Below are 11,049 nucleotides of genomic sequence, written 5' to 3'. Positions count from 1 at the left end.
TTTTAAGGAGAAAGAGTGTCATTGTTTGCGTTGCCTGTTTTAATTGGTAGTCAAAATGGCAACCACATAAAAAACCACCGTAGACTGTGAAAAATACTGGCTAACATGAGAAAGAGAAGCCATTTACTTAGGTTTATCTTCTTCACTATCAGAAACATAGTGTAGAAGGGTCTTTGAGAAAGAGGATCCCCTCTGTTTCCAAAGGGTATTGGACTCCAAATTGCAAAAGCCACTGCATCTCTCAAATACCTTCGTTCATCTTGCTTTGCTTAGAAACAAGCTTGCAAGTTAATTTTAGGCACCAGAATCACAAACCATTAGGTGTTTTAGAAGTCAGAGGGGGAAAATAAATGTATTGAAAATAAAACATTAACAAAGCAGATAATGCAGCAACAAAGCACAGTACAGGGCATTGTAAGAAAAGAAACAAATTGTCTACCAGAAGCCCAGCAATTGCAGTTCTAAATCATTTGCAGATACGAAAAAGTAACTGATACCCAAGTCAATACAAACAGCTATATGTAATGCTTCTGAAAAGGTTTTTCACCTTCAGAATTGCAATGAAACACCTCAACTGTTACTCTTGTGTGGTATCAGCCAAACAGTACTGATCAGGGATAAAAGAGGACCCCAGGTGGCAGAAAGTAGCACCTGCAGATTATGTAACTGCTTTCAAACCACTCCTCCTTAAGTAATTCAGCTCATTTTAATTGCCCTGTCCCATGGACTCATACTACGCTCCTTGTTTAAGTAAAAAGGTTTGTTCTGTTACACTTGCTCCACATATGTATGACTTTGACCCTGAGGGTCCTTTTGTAACACCCTGCAAATTTTTACACACATGAGAAAAAACATGTTTCAGGGCTGTTGGTAGCTCATATTTCAATCTTTAAATTGGATTTATGGGGGTGTTTTTCACCTTCAGTTTGAAGTTTTAAAAGCATTCTGCTTAATTCATAATTAGAAATGCTCTAAGCAATGAAGCTTCAAAGAGCAGCTCAGAATTTCTGCCTGAACCCTGGAGGTGCATCAAAACAACCAGCACCTTTGTTTGGGGCCACAAAGCTCCCTCACTGTCAGTAGATGACCCTGAACATTTTTGGTGTTCTGTTTCAGCGAGACATGTGGGAGCTGATCACCTGCACACTTAAGCTGCACCTAACTCATTTCAGCAACATCAACTCCAGTTCAAAACCAAAGGGTGTGCCCAACTTTTGTTTAATAAGCTTGTAGCTGCGACACCCTTTTTGAAAATGGGAAATAAAAATTTCAGGTCCTTCCTAGCCCAAGAGGTTTGAACTGCAGCTCTCAGGTTTCAGAGTGCTCTGTGACAGCACCAGAGCCACTGCTCCTGAAGCTGAGCTTACAATACACATAAAAATGCCCGAGTCAAGGGCCCAAAGCAGGAATATATGTAAGAGGAGACTTGAGTCTCCACCCTGCTGAAGAATCCAATACAATTACTCTCAGAAGTTGCTGTCTTACATGTTACCTAGAGTCCTTCTTTCTTATTCCGAGATACACACTGGTAGGCTTCTGAGGTACTGCTGTCTCTTCCTGTACATTCCTAGAAACTTTAACTGACCTGCACAGAATGTCAGAGAGGATGGAATTAGGGGTACAAAAGAAGACATATTATTTAGAAGTAATATATCTATCTAATCTAGACCTTTTACCACCAGGAAAAGCTCAAAAAAGCTCATTATTTAGAAAATAATGTCTATTTTATACATTTTATCTTTTCATGCTGTCTCCGAATGCATAGTTAAAGATATCCACAAACTTTTTCTTTCATAACATACTATCTTACGAAAGCTGAGATGAAGAGAGTATGATTAGAAAACAGCAAGATTAGTCACACGCCCCTGCAGCAGGACCTGTTCTAGCACATTTCTTTCATAGTTTGAAACATAGTGATTGCAACAGAGATGTACTACACATTTTTCTAAACCAGTCAGATACAGGGGATTAGATCAATGTGCAGATTCAAGGACAAGTAAAGTGTAGTTATAGCTTCCCAATTCTAACCACAATAGTAGAAGCAGTACACAAACAGTTCATGGTCATAGTTTTTCTTAGCTATTCTGACAGAATAATGCAAATGTCAACAAATACTTGCTACTCATTACATTTTCATAGTGTTTTCTGATATTAGGCATTATGAGGTATGGATCCACCAACATTAAATTACACAAGGTACTCGGAAGAGGAGAATATTCAAACTTTAGATTTTGTCAATGCCTGCTTGAACATTTCTAATGGGGCGGACGTTTCTAAATCCTGTGAAAATCCATCCAAGTATGCTCACAGACTTGGAAGATTACACAAAGAGATGACATATAGTCTGATCTGTTATGCAAGTCACACTTTGGTGTCTGACTTCTTGAAAAATACCCTGATTCTATTTTTTAATTGTTAAAAAAATAAGGGTTTTTCAAGCTTTTTATGTTTGAGTATCATTTCCTGCATCTCGCATGAACAAACTGCTCACATTACAAGGGATTTGCAGAGTCAGCCTGCGGAGAATGTTAAGTAATGTCGCAAGATAATGTTATGCTTTGTACAGGCTACGGAAAAGCAAACCTGTGGCTGGACATGCGTCAGAGCTAGCATGAGAGCATGCTGCAAAGAAGTGACGATACTCAGAGCCACTGTGCAATGTTGGTGCCAGTGCCAGCTGCTGTTGCAGGCTGGGAGAAGGGAGAGACAGGGGCTACTGCTGTTTGCAGAATAAAACTGCTGAAAGTGCAAGAAACACTCCCATCACTCTGAAACCTAATTTATCCTGTCCTGCTGGAGAGTCACACAAAGAACAAGTTCAGAGGATTTCAAATCCTTCCTAAAGGATATCTAAACTGGTATGTTTAATTAGACTTCACTGGGCTTGTAAAGACAAACACAGCATTTCTAGGTGAGAAGTAAATTAGTTCCACAATGGATGGTTAATTGTAACTAACAAAGTCAGGCTTTCTAATACCATCTGACATGAAGTTGTTGTGGCTACGTATTCCTCAAGTGCCTTTCAAATATCCTCTGTCCACAAAGATCAGTGAAGTGTTTCACTCTCAGGAACACAGTCCTAAAAACAAGAGAGGACCAGGATAAAGTGACAAGCTTGGTGACAGCAGCAGTTACCCAACTCCATAGAACAAGAAACCCTGGGTAAAGACACATCCTGTATTTGCTTACATGGAGAAACAATAAAATTGAGTATGGTCAAGCTTTTTCTCAAAAGCACATGGTGGAGCATAAGAGGGAGAAAAAAACCCCACCTCTTTCCTGCAACATGTCCTATTACTTTCACTTACAGTATGTTTAGGTATCACTGGAAAGACACACGGTACTAAATACTAACATCACAAATGTGGTTTCCAAGTTGAGAAGGTCATTTAAACCATCTAATTTGTTGGATGGATTTGTTGGATGGATATTAGATAAATATCTCATTGCATTTAGAAACGCTTGAGATATTTTGGTAACCTTCCCCTCTGCTGCACACACTTACATGCACAGATGCACAGAGCTTTAAATACAAAAAGCAAATTACCTGATTTTTTTTTGTGTGTGTGGGTGTCCTACAAATTTATTTGGTAGTTTCACATTTAAATTCTGATTTCTGTGACTGTGCTTGTTCCAGTAACATTTCATATCATGGTTTAGTACAGTACTGAGTCTAAGCAAAGATAATTTCCTTTTTTTAAGATGCAAAACTAATCTAATCTAATTAGATTAGATTTAGGTTAAACCTAGGTTAAACCATCTAATATCTAAAAACCATCTAAAATGTTTCTCACAAGCACAAAACTTCCTTTGGCCAACACTGAAGATGTCCTCATTGTTTAAGCGAAGCTCTGCACATATACTGAAGGATCAGGAGTTAAGTATAAAAGACGTTGCCAAGAAACCACGAGAAAACATGTTTTACATTGTGTTACATGTGTGTTACATAGTAGGTAGTTCACTGCCTAGGCCAAAAAAAGCCCCAATTCTATTTAGTCGCACTAAAAAGTGTAGTGCTAGCAAAGGAACATTTTTTTTGTTTGTTTTATTACAGTTCATTTTAAATCAAAATTACAAACAACTTTTCTCCCTTCTCAGAACCCCTGGCATGTTGAGCATGATTTTTTTTAATTCTTCTGCAGTGTGTTCACTTAAGTGTCTCATAACAATAACTGTTCAGAGGTACTTTACTCTTCCCTTTGTAAAAGCATTGCACTAATGTCCTGTTACAAAAACGTCTGTAGAAATCACAGCCTTTTCTTCAATATTATGAACATCAATCATCTGCAAATTGTTCTAATAAAACTCATTTAAGAATAAAATGTGGAATAGCAGCAGATGTAAATACTGTTTCAGTAAATAAAAATGCGCACACTTCAAACACAGTTACTGCATATCTCCCAATGAAGAAACACCCTAGTCCCATTCCTATTTTGAAAAACCGAAGGCCAACCTTTTCATTTCAATAGCAGTGGGACTACAAAGTGCAGCATATATCAACAGGTTACCTACACTACCACATTATTTTGCTTTGCCTCAGTCATCAAAATTGTGGAAGTCAGCTGAAACTCCTTGCTCATGATTGTTCCAATAAGCTCCTAGGAGAGGAAAGGGGTCATATCTGGACCCTAAAGAAAAGGTGGATAGATACATTCAACTCTGAAACTGCACAATGTAGGATACCTTCAAAAAAGTTGAAGAAGTTATTGCCAAAGCAAGTTCCCACCCTTGCTTTGCTGCATACAAAGCAGGTATCTGGCCCAGGTAGACACTGGTTTATCAAAACACATGCATCTTCCCTCTCTCACAGTGATGACAACTCATTAAAGAAAAGAGTCACCAGCTATTACACAGATATTCAGTGTTGTGCAGCATGGGAGTTGCTCATCCTTAAACAATGTAGTCTTTTTGGCTGCCAATTCAGTTTCAAGCAACAAACCTTTCTTGTTGGTCCCAATGGTGTGGTATTTTCTCATTCTAGTTTGTCTGTTTAAAATACTTAGGAGTGCTCATATGAAAGTGATGAATACGCTCATAATTATGTCCATCTTTATAAGATCCAAACCTAAGAAAAATATTCAACAAAGCAAAACCATTACAACATGATTTAACCCATGCAATTAAATCATACGCTTACTACAGTATAATTAATACTGCTTCTGAATGTTCCAGATAGTTTATTTCAGAAACAGGCCACAACCCAGCTTACGTATAAATCAACCTATGTACGGTATCTAACTAGAGGTCTTTGAGTATAATGGAGACATTTAATTACACTGATTGGATTAATGCCATAGGCACTCTATAAACTCCAGCTGACAAAGGTGAGTGGTGCTTTTATCTAGTTAAATCCTATGCTCTTGAAGTTTTTTCTACTGACTTTGGTGGAGATATAATTTAACCCTCCACAGTATCCAAATACTCAACCCTATTGCTAAGATTGCACATCTTACTTTTGAAAACTACAGTGAAAATTGTAATTTTTCATGCCATATTTAAATCTGAAAGTTTTGACTACTGACTATTACAGTAGGTAGATTTGCAAAAGTAAAATGTAGTACTTCTTCAAAATATCAGTGCTAAATAGCATTTAAAAGCAGTGCCATTGTACTTCAAAAGAACTTTAGTCAATTGGAAAAAGTTGAACTTATTCTTAAAGGTTGTAATTTTTTTCTGCTTATAGGAAGACATAAAAGAAATTAGGACAAGAAAAATATTCTTGCTGAAATCAACTGAGAAAAATCTGAAGGTGAATGCTAACTTTAGGCAAGTTTCATCATGTGGAAAAGACAGGGCAAACTCCTGCTTAGACAGGAAGCCAGTGACCAAGTGGTAGATAAAAAGTGAGTAAGCTCAACTGTTAGGTGTATATAAGAAATTAATATATTCTGTATTATGCACGTTAGAAGTAGTAAATACAGCATTGCTGGAAATCGTCTCTCTGTGGCAACATCTGTCTCGGACTTCATGACTCTTCCACTGATACTCAAGGCAGAATAAATACCTTTCTCTGTATTTCTCTTTCTTATGCAATGCCAGTGGAAAAATGACAGCATTCTAGAAATAAACTTTTTACGTAAAAACCTAGCCCTTTTTTCTTCTTGACATATGTAACATACTGCCTCAGGCATTCTCCTTAATTTTGCTCCAGTTACACAGTATGTTTTAAAATGCTTATGTAAGGAGTATTGAACATGTATATTGTATTTTATGTTCTAAGTAACAGTATATTAAGACCCCGACCCTCAAAAGTGCTGAGAAACATGGGAGATCTCTCATCATCTATAAAATGAGTCACCACACCACTTGGCAAATATCCCTATCAATCAATCTCAGAAATTAATCACCTGGGTGAAATAAGCATTACCTTCAGTTTATGCTACAACACAGCAGACTGATTTTCCCAAGGCACATGCCAAGTCAGTAGAAAAAATGGAATTACAAATCAGAAGTTCTTGCCTCCTAATCTTCTGCTCAGTTTGGTACTGACCAGTGCCTCCCACTTTAAGAACAATTTTGTTCCTAGACTTCTCTTTTACAAGATGTCATGTACATCATCCCCTTAATTTCTTATGAGATACACTGACCTGGGATTGAAATGGATGTCCTCAGGAACTTGGCTGGGATCAGTGACAATTCTGTCATTGTCAACATAGCTATCCAAGTGATCTGGGATCCTAAATTTGGCCATCTGGACTTCTGAATCACTTAAACCAGCATGAGATATGCGGGCATAGCCCAACCTATCAGGTACAAGAAGAGTTAGTTTGAAGAAATAACTCAAGGCAATTTCACCACATTCTTAATTCATGTCTCTTTTTTCCAAGAGTTATTATTTAACCTATCAACATAGCTTTCCATTTCTGTGAATCTCACGTTCAAAAAACTTAAAGTGCTCTATAAACATGAGCATTGTAACACAATGTCACAAGTAGAAAAACTGAGAAAGCCCAAGTGTTTGACAACAAAAATAAGTTCTAGATCTATAAACTTATTTTTAAAATTACAATTTTAGAATATACATACTGGTATAAGCTCACCAACCTTTTTCACTGAAGAGATTTTGAAATTCAAGAAAGGAACTCAAGCTTCAACGGAATGAGTAATGAGAAAAACTAGATTGCAAATGGGGGTTTTGTTGGGTTTTTTGTTGCTTCTTTTTTTTTTTACTCAGTACTGTTACTTAAGACAGCTATCTAGTTTAGTGGTTTTACTCCTGTGAACACTGCAGAATTTGCTGAATTCCATTTTGGTACATACATCACCCAGAGAATGATTTACAAGCAACTTGGTATTAAAAGATACAGAGTGCATAGGTCCCAGCAGAGGAAAGTGCTTCAATATGGGGTTATACAGTCAAAGTTTCCACTAAAGCCAGCATAAAGCTTGGCTGTATTAGATCAGCATTTTGCTTCGACAAACCCTACAATCATAGTTCAAAATTTGTATCTTCTGCGTCACATACAAATTAGGGCTTAGCCTTCACATTTTAGAATGAAGCTGCAAAGCCAGAGCTTTGGAAAAAAGTAGTTTTATGTTACCAAAGCAGATTAGATTTGAAAGCTTTTGACACAGAAGGATGAAACCTGTAATACTGTCTTTGTAAATTATATTCAGAAATACACCAGTTCATCCTGAGATCAGTGTTTCACATTACTTCACGATATATCTAACTGTCCATACATAATTGTTTGGGGATATAAGACTCTTCCACAATTACATACAGAAGGGTGTAAAATTGATTGTCATAAAGATATTTAAAACCAATGAATAAATGATCCACTTTAACATACCTTATTACTCCACGATACATAATATAGCTACACCATCTGTAATGATCTGTACTGTCAATATCCTACGAGTGAAAGGAAAAAATGAAAAGTCAAACAAATAAGTCAAGCTTTCCTTATGGATAGGCTTTAAATCAGTAACAGAACCAATGTGTAACCTGCTACAGAAAAATGTTTTGCCTAAAACATTGTAATGAGGTAGAAAGGAAAAAACCCACTGTTAGACATAGACAAATCAGACAACTTTTTGACATCTCCTGACAGAAAACCAATCTGCAGAACTCAGTTCTAAAACAAAAGAATCACAGAATTAGAGGTTGGAAGGGACATCTGGAGGTCACCCACTCCCAACCACATGCTCAAAGTAACTTCAAGCAGGTTGCTCAGGGCCTTACGCAGCCAACTTTTGAGTATCTCCAAGGACCGAGATCTCACAACTTCTCTGAGCCCCTGTTCTAATGCTTGACAGCCCTAACTGTGATTTTTTTTTTTTTCCTTCTACTATCTAACTGACATTTCCCTTGTGGCAACTGCTGTCCATTGCCTCTTGTCCTTTGACTGTGTAACTTCACTTTCTCTATAACGTCAGGTAGCTGAAGACTGTATTTGAAAAATGTGCATATATTTTCTTATATGTCTAAGTCATGAATTTGAAATATTAAGCTGAATGTTTCAAATATATATTATCTCTAATTGCTAAAAGAAGCAATATTTTTACATTACCTGGACATTTCCATTTTCTATTAATTCAGTATAATCTCTGGATCCAGGAGCTGAAGTGATGTATCCCAGAAATACAACTTGCTTAGAGCTAGTCTTCAATAGGTTTGAAACAGCTATAGCCTGGAGTTTTCTGTCCAAGTCCTCTCTGAAAGAAATGGAAAAGACTTTAACATATATACATTTTAGCTCAGAATCTTTGTGCTATAACATAGGAAGCCACAAACAAATCTGCCACCTTTTTTATTGCTCAGTATTAGAGAGTATGAAAGTTTACAGAAAGCTCATTGATTCAAAATAAAAGCCACATTGTCGTGGTCGATGTAATTAGGGTTCTCTTTCTAACCATTATAGGAACAACTTTTTCTATTACTGTTTTGTTTTTCATACTGATCTCATCACTAGGAAATGTGAATGTAAGTGCTTTGGTTATCTGAGGCTTTGTCTCTGCCTGCACTTGAAATTTAATTGTGCTAGCACAGAGTGGTGCGTAACAAAGAGCTCACATGCTAACAAAACTTTTATGATGGACAGATCATGGCAAATATAGTTTTGGTCACATAATTTATGAAATATAACTTAAGAGCCACGTCATCCCATTAACACTAACATTTCGCAGGTATTCTGCATCTCTTTCACAAGATTTACACAAGAGTTCCAACATGACCAAAAATGACAGCGTAAGTAGAGCCTGGTAAAATACTGTATTGGATCCCATTCCCTGTCCTTGGATTTGTCATAACATGATGTAAAGGCAGTTCTCTTTCTATGATTCTTCATGTTAATAACTTTAAACAGTTGTGCAAAGCATGTTCTCTTCTATATTTTGGTAGACTGGGCTAAATACCATTGATACAGGGAGTTGATTTTGGAATCTGTAATCTCAAAAGATGACAAGAATTTAAATGCTGCTATGCTTTCTAAATAGCAGTACTTCTGACTGAAGCGAATGCATTAGGGAGAAAGAGCACACAGACAGGAGACAAAAAACCCCAACCATTTAGATAGAAGCCTGACCTAGGTATATGTGAAGTTGCCTGCTCAGCTAGCTGCTCTTTCCAGAATTACACTTCTCCAGAAGACGGGTTCTTTTAAATGACACAGGCTTTGTTATATTCCCACATTTTAAAAACAGTCTTTAAAAAAATCCCTAGTTATACAGTATTCTATAGTTTATGTCATCCTAAGCAGCAGATGAAAAAAGATTAAAAACAAGCAGTTGTGTGCCATTTAATTACAAATTCATTCACCTCAAAACACAATCTAATTTGCACTCGTCTCCCATGTGTTTCCTCCTATTTTCTCCTTCATCTTTATCTCACCTTTCTGTGAGGTGGAATACAATGCTATTTTCTTCTGCTTTGACAAATTTTCTCAGAGAGGCAAGTCTAATAATCTGTGTGAGTCAGAGAATGAAATTCCTTTCTAGAGTTCAGATTGGGAATGTTTTTTGACAACTATGTGCGTTTAGTAAAAGGGAAATCTATAAACAATTTGCATGCTTGGAGCACAGCTTCTACATAGGGGAAGGAAATGGGGAAGCTCAGTATGAGATAATGAGAATTCCTACTGCTTTCTGAGCAGCTTCTTTGTGTATTATATTCTGCACCCAATCCATAAATTTGCCTCTCCTTGAATTATAACAAATATAAAAAAAAGTCCAAATCTTACTACATAACCACAAACATACTAGATATTGCAGCAAATAAAACAGAAAATACAGCTACATGGAACATCATGAAACTATCCCTTATTAATATTCATTACACACAAGTAATCAAGACATTGTTTTAAAGTAAAGAACTGAAATCTTTTCCATCACATATTTGAGTTACTGGTTATATTTCTTCCTTTCAGAATCCAGAGATTAGATTTCATGTTTCCAGTTTCATATAGTCAGAAGGACACTTAATGGATATTTTTGTTGCTGTTTCAACACTGTCACAGAATCACAAAATCATTTAGATTCAAAAAGACCTTTAAGATCATCGAGTCCAACCATAAACCTAGCACTACCAAGTCCACCACTAAACCATGTCCCCAAGCACCACATCTACACATCTTTCAAATACCTCCAGGGGTGGTGACTCCACCACTTCCCTGGGCAGCCTGTTCCAATGCTTGATAACCCTTTCAGTGAAGAAATTTTTCCTATTATCCAATCTAAACATCCCCTGGTGCAACTTGAGGCTGTTTCCTCTCATCCTATCACTTGTTACTTGACAAAAGAGACCAACATTCACCTGGCTACAACCTGCTTTCAGGTAGTTGTAGAGAGCGATAAGGTCTCCCCTCAGCCTCCTTTTCTCCAGGCTAAACAACCCCAGTTCCCTCAGCTGTTCCTCATAAGACTTGTTCTCCAGACCCTTCACCAGCTTTGCTACTCTTCTGTCCTTTCTTGGAGGTTTCAGAATTGTTACTTTTTATTTTAATAAACATCAATTGTCCATTAATGCTATCTATCTGTAACTGTAACTATGCACTCATTGTGGAATAGAGCAGATCTATTCCACATGCAGAAAGTTAGAAGGATGCTATC

General features: G+C 37.0%; 1 protein-coding gene across 1 annotated transcript in view; it reads right to left on the bottom strand.

Annotated features, from left to right (window-relative positions):
* Positions 1-292: 292 nt before the first annotated feature.
* CWH43 (cell wall biogenesis 43 C-terminal homolog) overlaps positions 293-11,049 on the bottom strand; it is a 33,204-nt gene continuing 22,447 nt past the window's right edge. Inside the window, exons 13-18 of the mRNA XM_075499209.1 lie at positions 8,514-8,658; positions 7,794-7,855; positions 6,588-6,743; positions 4,940-5,065; positions 2,978-3,079; positions 293-1,585 (exon numbers count right to left, since the gene is read on the bottom strand). Coding sequence (XP_075355324.1) covers positions 4,978-5,065; positions 6,588-6,743; positions 7,794-7,855; positions 8,514-8,658 — 451 coding nt within the window. The 3' untranslated portion in view covers positions 293-1,585; positions 2,978-3,079; positions 4,940-4,977. The remainder of the gene's footprint in view (positions 1,586-2,977; positions 3,080-4,939; positions 5,066-6,587; positions 6,744-7,793; positions 7,856-8,513; positions 8,659-11,049) is intronic.

The sequence above is a fragment of the Mycteria americana genome, chromosome 4, assembly GCF_035582795.1.
Source record: "Mycteria americana isolate JAX WOST 10 ecotype Jacksonville Zoo and Gardens chromosome 4, USCA_MyAme_1.0, whole genome shotgun sequence".
Taxonomy (NCBI): Eukaryota; Metazoa; Chordata; class Aves; order Ciconiiformes; family Ciconiidae; genus Mycteria; species Mycteria americana.
The sequence above is the reverse complement of the archived record's forward strand: the minus strand, read 5'-3'. Positions and strand labels throughout refer to the sequence as shown.